The sequence below is a fragment of the Rhodamnia argentea genome, chromosome 4 (genome assembly GCF_020921035.1).
Source record: "Rhodamnia argentea isolate NSW1041297 chromosome 4, ASM2092103v1, whole genome shotgun sequence".
In the NCBI taxonomy this organism is placed as follows: domain Eukaryota; kingdom Viridiplantae; phylum Streptophyta; class Magnoliopsida; order Myrtales; family Myrtaceae; genus Rhodamnia; species Rhodamnia argentea.
Window position 1 is genome coordinate 23,468,598 of NC_063153.1, and position 15,684 is coordinate 23,484,281.

A 15,684-nucleotide genomic window follows, 5' to 3' on the forward strand; every position below is an offset into this window, starting at 1 on the left:
TTGGGGGCAATCTAACTTTTGCATCGTGGGGTCGGCAATCAAGACAGGGCATGGGGCCCCACATCCGACGCTCCGAGCCGAGCCCTCCTCTGCACGTGTCTGAACAGCAACATCTGTCTCTTGCCGTTAGCCCCAAGACAAAGCTTAAGACTCGTTTTTCACCATGCTGGCGACGGCCAAACAATGGCCGTGTTCATTGGGCCTCACAAGTTCATCATCATCATCACATCATCATCATCATCATCATCATCATTATTATTTTTTATTTCTTTTCTCCCTCTTGGCTTTCGTTTTATGCTTTATCTTTAATTACAACTGGGACGTCCGGCGCCGATTGGCAACCTACTAATTCATAACAAGCATCGCATTGAAAGGTTACAAAATCACATGTTCTCGGGGGTGATCAAAGAGATCAAAGACGCATTTAAGTGATCACTGAATGACATGAGGTGTTTCATTTTTACAGGTGAGTCCAAAAGAATGTACACAAATGGTGATTCAAACTCGTTCTCGAGATAGTCGATCGAATTTTTATTAGATGAGTTAGATAAGAATGTAAAGTTAAATGTATCGTGACACATCGGCAGATAAAAAACAATGTGTGCTTCGTTTTGTACCGTCTCAATCATCCAGTTAGCTCTCAAAGACTTTGCATAATTATTCGTAAAGCAGGCTCAAACTAACATCTAGGACTCATAGCCCATAGGGACCACATGACCCTTCGTTGTCTATTAGTTTAACTCGGTCCCAAGTCACTATAACCCATTCACATTGGCATGGTATGTGCAAAAGATAATTTATGCGTACATGTCATGTTTAAAATAAAATAAATTTGTCGGTGAGATCAGACAAACTACGTGTGCCAAGATTAATTCAAAATGATTTTCAAATTCTTGACATGAAGCCTACACCACGCAAAACTCTCGTGCATCCGGTGTACTTGGAACCTCTACAAATTCGCTAATTATGAAATTCGATTTCTCTCTACCGATCTCATGATTTCATTGTGCGATCAATCGATGGCAACGTACAAAACGCACGACATAATAAACACTTTCGATCTGTTTTTAGCGATAGAGATTTCCCCTCTACCTAATACGAAACATCATTATATTTTTTAAATACATGAATATTACGACTCAAAGTTATCACAAGCTATTCAGGAAGATTTTACAGCCGCACGGTTTCTATAATCTCATATTTGTGTTCACAAGAAATCCCAAGATCTCCCTCAAAAAGCTCTAGGATCCTGGGGAGATCTTGACGAGAAGATGGAGGAAAATAATGGCAGAGGATTAATCATGACATTTTGTGGCATTAGGTTGACAAAAACACAACTAGGTTTACTGGGGATGTAGTAATGTTTCACAGTTGGAAGCCACCAATGAAACGTGGGTTCCGTATAGCCCTTGGCTGCCGTTGGATACCGGGCCCCATCATCTTGGTGCATTTGAAAAAAACAAATTACAAGATTTGTAATTGTAAATGCATTTTGAAATCTATTGAATTTTTAAAACCAAAAAGTGCAGACTCCAGTAGTAGATGAAAGACCATTTGACTACGAGCCACTAGGAAACTCCCTCTCTCTCTCTCTCTCTCATTTAATTTGTTGGATTCTGAACTACAAGTCTCCTCTACAAAGAGCCTGGCAACAGCTCTGGAGTCTGGACCGACCCAGATGCTAATTTGTCCTTGTTTCTCTCTTCCATCTGTGCAAGCTTCTTCCTTTTGAGAGGTGGGTCTTGTGAGCGTTTCACCTGAGAGTTCCAGTTCCTTTGCTGAAGAGCGTTGAGGAGGAGGAGGAGGAGGATGAGTGCTTCCAAGTTCATCAAGTGCGTCACTGTGGGAGATGGGGCTGTGGGCAAGACCTGCATGCTCATCTGCTACACCAGCAACAAGTTCCCGACAGTGAGCCCTCTCGGCCTTTTCTCTCCTGGGTTTCGTTGTTTCTGTGAAGTGGTCTCTGTCTCTGTTCCTCCGTTTGTTTTGTCTTTTTTTTTTCAAGGATGACTGCCTCTTTTGGCTGTGCAAAATGCGATCTTGAAAGAGTTTATGGATTGTGCATACTGTGAAAAACCAGCTGAAACTCCCCTCTTTAATCCTCCTTTTTCTCCTGCTGCTTTGTTGCAGGATTATATACCAACTGTGTTTGACAATTTCAGTGCCAATGTGGCTGTGGATGGGAAGATTGTTAACTTGGGACTGTGGGACACTGCAGGTACTTACAATAGTGTGTCTGAAAATGCATAGATGATGGTTTCTTCTTGTTGTGAGAGGTTGGGCTTGGGGAACTTTTGGTTCCTTTTCTTTACTTTTGGTAATTTTGTGTTGCCTTTGTTGATGTTGAAAGGTCAGGAAGATTACAGCAGATTGAGGCCTTTGAGTTACAGAGGGGCAGACATTTTCGTGTTGGCCTTTTCACTAATCAGTAGAGCAAGCTATGAAAATGTCCTAAAGAAGGTGCTAATCATTCCCATGCTTATGCCTTTACCTCACTTTTTTTCCCCTTTGTCCTCTCTCACCTCACTTCCTTTTGCCCCCTTTCAGTAGTGCACATTTTTCAGATCCTGCCAGATGAAAGTGGCTCATCTTAATTTCAAACTGTGCACTGGGCCATACACTCTCTCTTTATGTGCTTGTGAATCACTTATTATGGTTGATTTATTGATAAAGTTAGCCGTTACTGTTGTTTTTGAATTATTAGTGGATGCCTGAGCTCCGTCGGTTTGCGCCTAATGTTCCCGTCATTCTCGTGGGAACCAAGTTAGGTAAACCAGCTAGTTTGTATCTACAACGAGCCTTCTTTGTTTAACGGCGGAGAATAAATCAGCAATTGATATATCCTATCTTGTTAATCATGTCAGATCTTCGCGAGGACAGGGGGTATTCAGCTGATCACATGGGATCTAACATCATAACCACTGCTCAGGGAGAGGAGCTCCGCAAGCAAATTGGCGCTGCAGCTTATATCGAGTGCAGCTCCAAGACTCAGCAGGTAAATCAAAAAATCCACTGACAAAGTTTGACTTTTCGGCGGACCAAAGCTGATAGTGTTTGCCTTTTGCTGTGTTAGAATGTTAAAGCTGTCTTTGATACGGCAATCAAGGTGGTTCTTCAACCTCCGAGAAGGAAAGAAATGCCGAGTACTAGAAGGCCTCGGAGGTCCGGCTGTGCGATTGCGTAAGTTTACATTGTTATCTGCTCTGTCTGTAGCTCTTTCTTGCTGATCATTATGCTCTAGGCGGACGAGACTATCCTTAACTTTCATCAGGGATTGAAGTTGCTAACGTGGGATTTGGGTGGACTATCTTTAACTAGCGACTATTTCTGGCATGGCAGAGATTAGACAAAGCTGCTCTAAGGACTTATTGTCTCAGGAATTCATATTTATAGCTTAGCTGCACACAGATATATTGTAGAACTAGTGGAAGTCCAACCCCAAGTACATGTATGTTACGCCCTTAAAAACCTCATGTCTAAGCTTTAAGCAATTTGTGATATCCCATAACATGTAATGTGAAGAAAGAGAGAAACTTCAGTACCTTGTCAGCATTTCTAGCATCGGCATGTTCGAATCATACCGGAGCCATGTAAATTCTACAAAAAAAAAGAAAATCACTCACTTCATTGGGAATGTTAACTAGAGGAGTAGGCGACCGATGCTTGTGTTAACGGATGTTTCATGCATTATAGATGAATTATATATATATATGTTTGCGAGGATGGTCAAGTAGTTTCTTCACCTCATATCAGTTATCAATCTGCTTTTCCTTTGCATCATCTTGGGCAGAAAAGTATTTGGCCCTCACATGAGCTCAATTCAGATGTTGCAGTAACGTATCATGTCGCGACTGAGAGAACAAGTGATCTTTCATTGTGATAGAACTGTGGAAGTTCATAGCCATGCATGCTTATTCTCTTTACATCATAATCTTGATGATTAGACAAAATCAAGCAGTGTTTGGGCAGGTCTCTCAATTTTCTTGAGATGCAAGTATCTCATTCTTGACTTGAGTTCTCTGATGAGAGTTAATATGAGAATCAGATATCTGTTGGCTCTTTTTTTTATTTATTTATATCCTGTGAAAGCTAGAGCAAACGGGCATGAAATTGTGCATTATCTATTTAGAAGGATCGAGTCGATTAACATGGTAGTGCATTACTGAATACGGTCACTTACAGCGCCACTTAGTTGCTTTAAATGTATTTGTAAATCTGCAAGTTTCGACTCTTTTCTTAAACGTACCGTGTACCGACTGCAGGAGCATCATGTGTGGAGGTTGCGTAGCTTAACATGTCTGGGAGTCGAGACTGGTGACCGACCTCTCAGATGGTCAGCAAATCCTTGCCGAATCGCTCGCCCGGAAAACGGGCGGAAAAAAGAAGAAGATTGCCATGACCGACTGGTGTTTAGTTGTGTAGGCTGTAGCTGCTGCAACATTAGAAGGGGTTGGGAGAGATTTGTATGTAACTTTTGTTGCTTATATTTTTCCCCTATGAACTGACCAGTGTTCTTGGAGGGAATTGTTCATTCTCTCGTGTACCGCCTACTATTATGTTTCTTCCTGTCCACGGCTTTACCTTAGTGCACTGTTTCCTGTCGTGTTTGGGACATGTTATGAGATGGATCGACTATTTCTTATGTGGCTCATTAGCTCATGTTGCCGGTTCGAAGCTCTGGCGCGTTTCGTCTAGAACATGTGCAGTATCACCCTCGACAAGATGACGATCCAAACATACCCGACACCCCGACGTCGATGACCTGGCCGAATTCACAATTAATAAGTGGATCACGGATGCATTTCTCAGTGAACACAACTGTGCATACTCCCTCTAATCCTGGTGAAATACAGCAGGCCGGCCACCGGAAAACTGGTTCGCAGCTTCTGATGCGATAACAACAGCGAGCGGATCTCGCCGTGGCTGGGAGAATCGGATGGTGAACTTCTACCATCCTCTACGTTCTCCTGTTCCATTCATCATCCCCTAATGTTCGCTGCCACAATAGTAGAAATCAAGTTAGATTATTCTTCTATCTATAATTTCTCTCTTTTCGGAACTAACTTGCCGGGCTGAGAGCTTGGCCATCAAAGTTAGAAAGTCTTTTAAAATTTCCTTATGAAATCCTTAAATTTGCATAATCGTTTTAATCACGTTGCTCGTGGTCCAAAATTCGGATAATTTGAGGTAACATGTCCAGTTGGAGCCATCGATGTTACGAAGGTTTGAAATTTTTAATCATTGTTTCATTACTTAATTGCGGTCATCTTCAGAATTTTGAGTTCCATAATCCATAATAGCAAAACTATTTCCGGCTGTCATAAAAATAAAGGGCTTTGATTAGAAAAATATAAAAGTCCAGCGACTTGATCTGAGAAATTAGTAACAGTCGAGGATCTAATCAAATAAAAAAATGCCCAAGTTTGCTTTCATTTTTTTATAAATATCACGAAAAACTCAAATTAATTAATACATATGTGATAAATTTATTCCAAAAAATACCCGCGACAAATTTATGATCCATTCATTTTAGTTAAAATTTACCTTCAAATTACTGAGTTAGATAACCGACGATTATACAGCGAATTTTTTACTCTCCGTCCGTTAAAGGCGCATTGGTTTGGAATCTTTCGGGATATTAATTCAATTTAACGGAAATTACTATATGGTGAATTTATTGTGTATGGGTTTAAGATTTTTAGTGGCGTATCGATTTGAAATTTTTTGTGGTCAAAATGTTAATTCAGAGTAAATTTGTCACAGTTTAATGTTTTTTGTGATTTATTAATTTTTTTTTCTTCCTTTGTTATCTGGCCGAAAAAGAAGAGAACAAAAACGACATTCGTCTGACTCGTCTCGCTGCGAAGCTCCACCGCGACCAGGAGTTCAGGAGTTCCCCTCCACACCACCCTCACTCTCTCTCTCTCTCTCTCTGGGCTCGCATGGACCCGAACCCGCCGAAGAGCTGGAGCATCCACACCCGCCAGGAGATCATCGCCAAGTACCAGATCCTGGAGCACGTCGGCTCTGGCGCCTACTCCGACGTCTACCGCGGCCGCCGCCTCTCCGATGGCCTCACCGTCGCCCTCAAGGAGGTCCACGACTACCAGTCCGCCTTCCGCGAGATCGAGGCACTCCAGATCCTCCGCGGCTCCCCCAACGTCGTCCTCCTCCACGAGTACTTCTGGCGGGAGGACGAGGACGCCGTCCTCGTGCTCGAGTTCCTCCCGAGCGACCTCGAGGCCGTGATTAGGGACGCCAAGAGGGAGAGGGACGGGGGCGGTGGGTCGCCGCCGGCCGGCGAGATCAAGCGGTGGATGTTGCAGGTCTTGGACGGGGTCGACGCTTGTCACAGGAATTTGATTGTTCATAGGGACTTGAAGCCTGGGAATTTGCTTGTGTCGGAGGAGGGAGTGCTTAAGATTGCCGATTTTGGCCAGGTGAGCTTTGAGGTGTCGGCTTTGGACAGTGCCAAATTCTGCTATTGTTCTTTAGGGATTGCGGTTCAAATTTGGTTTTTTTAGAACAAAAAACATAATTAGTGAGTTTTCTTGGTGGAAATTTGTTTGTTTGGCCTGTTCGTGAATTGTGATTTGATTTTAGCTGTTGGAGATTGGGAGTAGGAAGTAGGAAGTGGAAGATGACTAATCCGATGTTTGCCTCATGGTATATTTCGGAGTTCTTTGTTGGTTCAGTGTCTGTGTTACTGTGGTAATGTCTTTGCCTCGCGGTCGTGGGGCATTTTGTATTTCTCCAGTGGGCTTTTTCGAAAATTTGCGCATTTTCTTGTTTGCCTCCAGAACGATCTTGGGAGGGACGAGCTCGGTGGAGGATTTGTCGACTATGTGATTTGTCAATCATGAGTTTCCCTTGTATTGTCGATTTAGTCTGTCGGCACAAGGCTGTTTATCCTGTGACCAGAGGGAGCTTAAATGTTGGGAAGCTGGTGAATAGCGTAGATATGGAGAGACATCACCTCATAAATGAAATTTTGATAACGTCAGTGCAATTAAGGTAGCCAACTTGTAGAAACATACTTTGATGTTGTCGGCTGCAGTGGTGTGGTTATTGATTTTAGGAGTTGAAAGAAGTCGGGGGCAATTCTGGTGCTTAGAAGAGCACTGCATGTAGCGCGTGTTTGGAAATGATTTGATTTCTGCTGATTGAGTTTCTTATCAGTGCCAACCCATTGCTATTTGTTGTCGTAAGTAATGCCTTTGAAAGCTTCAATGCTTCGCATGAGTTGCTCTTGACATCTTAATTCAAATGTCACTTAATCTGTATCTTTAGAGGTGTCTGATCTGAATTCATTGTTGTTCAATTGAAAAAAGGTCTTGTGTTTATGGTTATTTTTATCACTTCATTCACTGATCAGGCAAGGATACTCCTGGATGATGGAAATGTTGCTCCGGACTATGAGCCTGAATCATTCGAAGATAGATCATCAGAACAGGCTGATATCCTTCAGCGACCAGATACTGTGGAGGCAGATACTGAGTGTCCAGATGGTCACAATAGTCAAGAGCAGGGAGCTATCACTAGGGAGGCATACCTCAGAGAGGTGGATGAATTCAAGGCTAAAAACCCTAGGCGTGAAATCGACAAGGAAACAAGCCTATTTGATGGCGATACTTCTTGTCTGGCCACATGCACGACCAGTGACATCGAAGAAGATCCTTTTAAAGGTTCCTATGCTTATGAGGCCGAAGAGGCCAGAGAAGATGCGCAAGGCTCTCTCACATCTTGTGTTGGCACACGCTGGTTCAGGGCACCTGAACTGCTCTATGGATCCACAGACTACGGGCTCGAGGTTGATCTCTGGTCGCTGGGATGCATTTTCGCCGAGCTTTTGACTCTGGAACCCCTTTTCCCTGGGATTTCCGATATCGACCAACTTAGTAGGATCTTCAATGTTTTGGGCAACCTGAGTGAGGAAGTCTGGCCAGGCTGTACGGAACTTCCGGATTATAAAACGATTTCATTCTGCAAAATCGAAAACCCCGTCGGTTTGGAATCCTGCCTGCGGAACCACTCAAGTGATGAAGTCTCTTTAGTTCGGCGACTTCTTTGTTATGATCCGGCTGTGAGAGCCACTGCCATGGAACTGTTGCAAGACAAGTACTTCATCGAAGAACCACTTCCAGTTCCGATTAGTGAACTTCGGGTGCCTCGATCAAAGAATAGCCATGATGAGGACTCTCCCGGTGGTTGGCATGACTACAATGACATGGACTCGGATTCTGATTTTGAGGACTTTGGTCCTTTGAAGTACACACCTACAAGTACTGGTTTCTCCATACAGTTCCCTTAGTCATCACGATAATGTGGGGATTAAATTTGTGAGAAATGTGTAAGATTTTGCTACGATTATTTGTCGAAATGCTGTAAGGCGGTGCAATTCTGGAGGAAGATCTCTTCAACGTTCACAGGCTTGCTGCTATAGAGAAAGGGGACTTGTTTGTAAAAACTCCATTGTCAATAACAACCATAAGAGGTCTATATTCTTGGTGTCATTTTTTCCTCTTTAGATTCCTTCACGAGAGACGTACAGATTCCCATCGACTTGTCATCTCCTATTTGTCAAGTATCCAAGTTTTACATGCAGGGAAGCGGTGGATGCACCAAGTTCTGCTAGTACCATAAAAACCTATGGATGAAGTGTTTGTTTGGCCTGCGTTTACAATGGATTTGCCAGCATATTCGTTGTTGGTTTGAAGGAGTAGTATCTCAAGCTTGGTTCCTTCACGACAGATGCTTTCAACAGCTAAGTTTCGGATGACAGGTTTTAGCCCCCGACAAATTGCAAACAGAAGATTTGCACATAAAATGATGTAAACACAGGCTGAACAAACACACCACGTGTATTGATTAGATCTAATACAAGAGCACAGGAAGGACTTGCTCAGCCAGACCTCAAGCCAGACCGATTAGTATGTACTCTCGGGTGTATAATACGTGTTTAACAAGGGACTCTCTCTCTCCGTTCTGTATATTGGATTTATCATCCACCTCTCCCAAGGCAAATGCCAATGTAGGGAGTGTTACAAAATGTTACAGAATTCATTCGGGGTTGAGGAAGCGGGTTAGGAGGAAAGTATTGAGAATTCTACTGTAGCAGCTCTATATCTGGGAAAGGAGTGCAATCTCAATTTCCTGAAGTGACTTCCCTTTAGTTTCGATGACGTTTCTTTTCACAAAAACCACTGCCAGTAAGCAAAATGCTGCAAAGATGGAATACAGGAGAGAAGGTCCGAGTAGCTCCAGCAAACGCAGGAAGAGCAGACCTACGAAGAAGTTTATCACCTGAAGAACAAAACATGAAGACAAGGGAAATGAAGTAACAGGATCGTAAAGTTCCACCGTCATATCTGCGTTGTTCAAGAACAGGCGCTGCAACTGCATCTTGATGAAAACAAAGACAAGTTAATAATAGACTTGGGTACATTACCCAATGTACAGACATGCAAACTGCCATGGCTTTAGCTCTAATCCTGCTGGGGAAAATCTCTGGCAGGAGGAGACCTGGAACTGGACCAGCTCCTAGGGCAAATGTTAGGACAAACCTGCACAATTGCACGCTACGTTATCAGCAAATATTAATGGAATCGCTTGACCAGAACTAATCATTGGGATATGGGATAAAATTCGAAGTGCACAGTCGGCTTATCAGCTAGGGTCAATATTAGCATTAGAAAGGTCACACTTTTAATTATTCATGATAAATCTTGCAATCTTCGAATTTCAATGAACTAATGATCATCCTCTATGGCATCACTAATCTTTTCTTAAGAAGCCATCTACAGGAAACTACATACACAATCTAACCACCTTAGGTATCTCCCAACCATAGGTTGTTGTATCTGATTGATCCTGAAAGCTCTTATAAATTGATTAATCTCTCGTAAGATCTTTCCAAGTAACAGGAATCCTAAGCAAGGACAAGAGTGAGACAAGATGTTTTATGTCCTCCCAATACCTGCAACGAGATAACCTAAGCGCACAGGGAAGCCCTCCCACAGAATAAACTAACATACGTAATATCCACACACGCCCACACATATATATACAAAGGAAGAGAAAACTCACATCAGCATGCCTCCCACAGATAAATAGAGAGCCCCAGAGCCTTTTAAATAAGAACTTGCAGAAAAAACTTGAAGAAGCATTGACATTGCCTGCATATTGAACAAGTACACTATCAATTTTATGACCACTGCTTAACGCTGCAAAAGTTCTTGAAGTGTTCCTTCTTCAACTGGATGTATGAATAATCAAGACAAACTTTTTTCCACCTTGACTTCCATTGCCAAACCCGCAGTACACTTTATCTCTTGTTTAGAACTAACACTACAATTTGACAGGCTGACTTGCCAATGCAACTTTTCTGTTTATCCCACTGTTTCCCTTATATGCGATATCGACACCCTAATAACGACTTCAATCTAGAGGAAGTCTTCTATGAGACTAATAACAAATTACCATTCCAAAAAAGCTGCAAAGGAGGAGTACCCTCCTTCCCAGTTTATCCATCAATGCCATTGCAACAATAGAGCCTGTATGAACAAAAATCCACCAGTTAAGGGATGAAGTTCTTTACTTCCATTAATTGAATACCTAGAAGCAGTGTCATACCAGATAAATTTGCCACCCCTATGAAGACATTTGCAAGACCTGATGGCACACCCGCACTTCTAAAGACGGCAGAAGAAAAATAAAAAACAGCATTTATTCCTGAGAGCTGTTGCAGAGCAAACAGTGCTGAGCCAATAAATACGACTGCAGAAAGCATATGGATAATGAAGCATATCAGAGAGAGAGAGAGAGAGAGACCAATGACATCAGTATTGAAACTTGTAAAGAGAAGTAACAGGATTCCAAGAGAAGCACTAGCACATACCACAAAGTGCTAATTCCTACCTCTAAAATGACGGCCGTATAGCAACTCTGAGATTGTTACGCTATCAGAGTCGTCCCCTCTGTCTGATTTGGACAACTCAGCAATTGCAGACTTGACATGTGACGCTCCCAGAAGCCGTTCAAACTCAGCTTCAGCCTCTGTAATTCTTCCTCTCTGCATTGTGCCAATCATGTGCAGTAAGTTAAGTTACAAGATTTGCCCTAAAAATGGATCTGAGTGCATTTACTGAAGTTTGATCGGCCACGTCCATTAGCAAGGATCGCTACTTTGTCAAATTGAGAAGCCATAACCCCTTGAACCAAAATAACAGAAACTTGTCTGACCGATTGAGCAGTATTGTGTGTCAAGCTAGTTGACTCAGGAAATCTAGCGACACACACACACACACACACGCATATATATATATAAGAGAGAGAGAGAGAGAGAGAGAGAGAGAGAGAGAGATATTTTCTTTAAGTCTGTTTTTGGAGAACTTCCAAATAGATACATGAATTAATGTCTTTTTTGTTGGATCTGTTGGCATTGATGGATGAATTTTTCTTAAGTAAGCTGTATTTGGTGAAGAATCCGTGTATGTATGGTATCTGCTGATTGATAGCTGAACAAAGAGACATGCTAACAGCAGAAAACAGCGGAGAATTCATGAAAGCAAACCTTGTATAACCAGTGTGGGCTCTCTGCACAAAAGCTCATGGAGAGACAAAGTATTGTGGCTGGAACTATAGATAACAAGAAGCAAACACGCCACCTGAACAAAGAATTTAGAGCATAATTAACAGAAGTTTGGCCGCTAAATGCCCCATGGTTGATTTGGGTATTGCAGAGGAACTGGCCCTGATAACCAAGAAGTGCAGGTTTCACTTCTCAGACCTAGGCCTTACCCAATCTCACCCAGAGTGCGTGCTTGAGGCAGCACACACCCCATGGCAGGTTTTGCCAACTTGTGTAGTGTAAATGTCGTCCGGATGGGAACGAAGAAGAAGAAGAAGAAGAACAGGTAGATATGGTGTAATGGAGAAACATAAGCAGCACACGAGCATCCAAGGAACACAAACTGAATCAAAACAAATTCAATCTCACCAGCCAGAAATTTCCTTCACAGGGATTCCAACCAAAAGAGATCCCATTAGCCCAAGACATGTAGCTATTTGGATAAAGCTTCCATAAGTACCCCTCACAAAAGCAGGAGAAATCTGATTTTGTAGGAAATCAAAATAGAATTAATATGACTTTTCCATTGTAAATTTTAATCATGCTGCCATGGAACTCTTAAAGGGAGCATTGTACCTCTGTCACGTAAAGAGATGCAACAGGGGGACCCAAACCCATTCCTGTCCCAACCAGTAACCTCCCAAGCAGCATTCCCATGAGAGTTTTGCTCTTCGCACTGCAAATTAGAAGATTTTCTTCCATTAGACAGAAGGACTATATTTCGGTTTGATTTCATCACTATTATGAGATGTATGGCCCACCCATAGAAAACGTGTACAACGCATCACAAATTATGAAATAACTAACAGCCAAAAAAAATCATAAACTTTATAATTGCATCAATAGTCTATTATTCCAGACTGTCAGTACTAATCGCTGCATATATTTCATTTGTCTGGATTTAACTTTCGGAAGGATCAGTAATAAAGTCAGCTTGACATCTAAGGGGACATTATATGGTCAAAGTCAAGCGGTCCATATTCTTAGCTTTTGTCCGTTCTTTCCACTCTTCACTTTGCAGCAGCTACATGAGTAAATGTATTTGTCTCTTAAGGAAACAACAGAAGATATATAGGAGTAAAAAGTTGAAACTAAATAAGAGTACAAAAGGCAAGCCTTCTAATCGGGATGCGCAAATTGCAAAATGGAGCCCATTTCTCGAATCAAATTTGGAGAGAAAAACCATTTCCTTAAAAGAACACTGACACTACCTCACAAAAGCACCAAGAATCATGGGCAATGCACACAACTGGAAAGCCCTACGCCGCCCCAACCCATCTGCAATCCAACCACTGAAGAGAGATCCAGCAAAAGCACCAGCAAGACATGTACTCACCACCAAACCTTCATTTAGCACAAAGTTAATATTTTCAGATTTTCGAAAAATGGAGGAGGAAAACAGAGTAAAATACTGTATCTCACCTTCAGCAAGAGTATCTCCACTGAAACCCAAATCTGAAGAGATACTCTCAAGGGGTTCATTCACTACCCTGCGTGGATAAGATATTGAAAAGAATGTCATTATATCGTAATAAATACATACTTAAATTATACAAACTAAAACTTAAGCTACGTTTGCAATTAGAAACTAAAGGACAAACCCGAGATGGTATCCAAATAAAAACGAAGTTATGGTAGCCACTAGCACATATGGCAGTGAAAGCCTCCATGGAGGATTCGAACTTTCTTCATCTACACTGCTCTGCAAAAGAGCTAAACAGATACAACAATCAAGTGGCGACATAGTACCGAAACAATTGTGAACACTAACGTAAGTTTTTCACAAAAAAGATAATGGACCAGAAATTCCACTCATAACAGTAGCATGAAACTGTTGCCACGTGCAAAAGTTTTCAGAAACCACTTAACATTAGCGTTTCTCAATTTACAAAGTAAGGCATCTAAATTAACAACTAATGCATTGGCTTCGAAGCATTCGAACAATTTGTAAATGATGTTAAATCCGGAAATTTCTGGTTTAATATTAACACTTTCAAGATCAATTTGCTTGCGGAGAATAATTAATCAGGAAGAATCCACTTTCTTGTGTTTGTGCTTTGATGCGACTGGTGATTGAAAGAAAAACAATTCCAAATTGCAAAATGAAAGTTACCAGAATAGTCTTCCATGTCCATTTGATCTAAATTTTCTTTTGGCGGTATACGCTGGTATATCGACAAAGATTCGCGTTGGTGGCTCCACATGCCAGTTTTCTTGCCAGTCTAGAATGCTTCACGCTTCGTGGCACTTACAGCCCTCACCTGTCAAAATTAACACTCTGTAAGTTCAAGAAATCTAGGTGGCATTGCAGGATCACATTGACAGCAGAAGATAACTGGGCTATCTTGCAATTGCTGCTAGTGACTTCTAGCCCATAAGCTCATGCCACATTATCATGGTCGTCATTGTCTCTAGTCAATCAATGATTGCAGAAAAAAAAAGGCATATCAAAATACTGGACAATCCATGACCCAGTCGCTGGCCATAAGTACTGACCTACTGGGCTTCACTGAGACCATCTTATCAAATTTCTGAACGTTTTCTTTCTTCTCAGATTGCTAGAGATGGGTTCCTCTCAGCATTCTAGTGAAACTAAAAGACCTAATGTATACTCAGAATCCAGTAGCTTGTATCTTGCCAACCGGGTCCGACATTACTCTTCTCAAGCTTCATGACATGCAGAACCTAAGTTGGCCATGATCAACAACTAGTTTGCACATCAAATCGAGCAAAAATGTACAAGCAAAGGCATGTGTTAGAGCACGTGAATCAAGGTGTGTGACACAGAAAAAAGACTCTGTCTACGTCGCTCTGTGGATACAGGAAAAGAGCAGGTCGAGTAAATTGAAGAGAATCTCTACCTCGAATTCCACTTTCCACGAACACGAGCGAACAATGACAGAGCAGAGAGAACGCTAATGAGCTGAATGCGAGCACCGTGACCACAACGTCAATAAGCGGATCTCCGAATCAAAAGGCCGAAAATCAAACCGACAGAAAGGCACGAGGCTCGAAGGCGATCGTCATCGCAAGCTTCGGATCGAATGCGATTACCTGATATCGTCTCGATCACCCGGTGATCCCCCGGAGGTGGATCGAAGGAAAAGGGGACAAATAAAAAAAAAGCGAAACTTCGAGGGAGAGAGAGAGATGCAGGCGAAGTGTCACTGTTCTGCTCCTACTCGAAAACTGACCCGCAACAACACGAAATTAAGCCGAAAACGGAAGTTGCAGGTCTGATATGAACACGTTCATGCCTACACAATCAAGCGCAAAATAGACGCAGAGACAAGAGAGAGAGAGAGAAGGCGCCGACTGAGAGTGAGGGTTCACGAAACCTCCATAAATGAACAGAGAAAGAGAAAGAGAGAGAGAGGCGACCTGGGGAAGAAACGAACCAGCATGGACAGCTGTCGAAACAATCGTCAATCGTTCATTTTATACTCTGTGTTTCCGTAGAAGGGAATCTTTAGTGTCGTCCGAGGAACAATTTCTTATTTTTTTTTTTTTGTTTTATCCGAGGAGCAATTTTTTTTTTGGTCGAAATCCGAGGAACAATTGAATTGGGTGGGCGAACGTTTTCTCCCGTGCCACGTGTCGCTTCTGTAGAGGCTCTGGCCGTCCTATCTTAGCTTCGGTCTGCTCTGCTGTGCTGACAAGTGTCCCCCGACGATGGGTATTCTCGACTTTCTATTTCTGACGGGAGTAAAATTATATTTTTTAGGGTCAATTTCTTTTTTTCAGCATTCCAATAAAAGAGAAATATTTATGATAAGTGAAACAAGATGGTGGCAGCTTGAGACCCAAAAAAAAAGAAGGCGAACTTCGATGGGGAGTTAATTACATTGAAAAATCAAAGTTAAACTGAAATTTTGATGAATTATTAAATCATGATTACTTAATTAGTTTGATATGTTGCCCGTTTCTTATTTGCTCTTGATAATTTTAAAGGTATTTGCCGAGACTTTTTTCCTTTTTGAATTATGTGGACATGAACGCGTGTCAAAGTAGATAAGTTTTCTCATTTCCATAATATGGAAGCAATCTTGTGAAAA

At 42.0% G+C, this 15,684-nt stretch overlaps 3 protein-coding genes across 5 annotated transcripts; 2 read left to right on the forward strand and 1 right to left on the reverse strand.

Annotated features, from left to right (window-relative positions):
• The first annotated feature begins 1,572 nt into the window (after positions 1–1,572).
• On the forward strand, positions 1,573–4,651 carry LOC115740614 (rac-like GTP-binding protein ARAC7). The gene is made up of 7 exons (XM_030674130.2): positions 1,573–1,908; positions 2,131–2,218; positions 2,351–2,460; positions 2,705–2,768; positions 2,865–2,995; positions 3,074–3,180; positions 4,263–4,651. The coding sequence occupies exons 1-7, from the start codon at positions 1,810–1,812 to the stop codon at positions 4,291–4,293; spliced, it is 630 nt and encodes a 209-aa protein (XP_030529990.1). The 5' UTR covers positions 1,573–1,809; the 3' UTR covers positions 4,294–4,651.
• Positions 4,652–5,810: 1,159 nt separating this feature from the next.
• LOC115740612 (cyclin-dependent kinase F-1) lies at positions 5,811–8,513 on the forward strand. The gene is made up of 3 exons (XM_048277733.1): positions 5,811–5,884; positions 5,941–6,440; positions 7,376–8,513. Exons 2-3 carry the CDS (start codon positions 5,943–5,945, stop codon positions 8,309–8,311), a joined length of 1,434 nt encoding a protein of 477 aa, XP_048133690.1. The 5' UTR covers positions 5,811–5,884; positions 5,941–5,942; the 3' UTR covers positions 8,312–8,513.
• Positions 8,514–8,843: 330 nt separating this feature from the next.
• LOC115740611 (probable plastidic glucose transporter 2) lies at positions 8,844–15,098 on the reverse strand. 3 transcript variants are annotated; one of them, XM_048277731.1, is made up of 15 exons: positions 15,011–15,081; positions 14,684–14,886; positions 13,743–13,890; positions 13,231–13,342; positions 13,052–13,119; positions 12,841–12,973; positions 12,206–12,305; positions 11,999–12,111; positions 11,573–11,666; positions 10,918–11,071; positions 10,633–10,776; positions 10,480–10,553; positions 10,087–10,175; positions 9,449–9,563; positions 8,844–9,303 (listed from the first exon to the last, which is right to left on the reverse strand). In XM_048277731.1, exons 3-15 carry the CDS (start codon positions 13,831–13,833, stop codon positions 9,121–9,123), a joined length of 1,470 nt encoding a protein of 489 aa, XP_048133688.1. In that variant the 5' UTR covers positions 13,834–13,890; positions 14,684–14,886; positions 15,011–15,081; the 3' UTR covers positions 8,844–9,120. The 3 variants fall into 3 exon arrangements, with proteins under 3 accessions (XP_048133688.1, XP_030529986.1, XP_030529985.1); XM_030674126.2 differs by lacking the exon at positions 14,684–14,886 and having other exon boundaries at positions 15,011–15,098; XM_030674125.2 differs by lacking the exon at positions 15,011–15,081 and having other exon boundaries at positions 14,684–14,979.
• Between the last annotated feature and the right edge of the window lie 586 nt (positions 15,099–15,684).

Excerpts from the sequence above, each read along its gene's own strand:
- LOC115740614 (XM_030674130.2), top strand. The coding sequence starts at position 1,810 with ATGAGTGCTTCCAAGTTCATCAAGTGCGTCACTGTGGGAGATGGGGCT. Across the intron at positions 2,996-3,073 it reads GCAGCTCCAAGACTCAGCAG|AATGTTAAAGCTGTCTTTGA; the intron begins GTAAATCAAAAA and ends TTGCTGTGTTAG. Across the intron at positions 3,181-4,262 it reads AGGTCCGGCTGTGCGATTGC|GAGCATCATGTGTGGAGGTT; the intron begins GTAAGTTTACAT and ends TACCGACTGCAG.
- LOC115740611 (XM_030674126.2), bottom strand. The coding sequence starts at position 13,833 with ATGTGGAGCCACCAACGCGAATCTTTGTCGATATACCAGCGTATACCG. Across the intron at positions 12,306-12,840 it reads ATTCTTGGTGCTTTTGTGAG|TGCGAAGAGCAAAACTCTCA; the intron begins GTAGTGTCAGTG and ends TCTAATTTGCAG. Across the intron at positions 11,667-11,998 it reads GTGAAGGAAATTTCTGGCTG|GTGGCGTGTTTGCTTCTTGT; the intron begins GTGAGATTGAAT and ends TTCTTTGTTCAG.
- LOC115740612 (XM_048277733.1), top strand. The coding sequence starts at position 5,943 with ATGGACCCGAACCCGCCGAAGAGCTGGAGCATCCACACCCGCCAGGAG. Across the intron at positions 6,441-7,375 it reads AGATTGCCGATTTTGGCCAG|GCAAGGATACTCCTGGATGA; the intron begins GTGAGCTTTGAG and ends TTCACTGATCAG.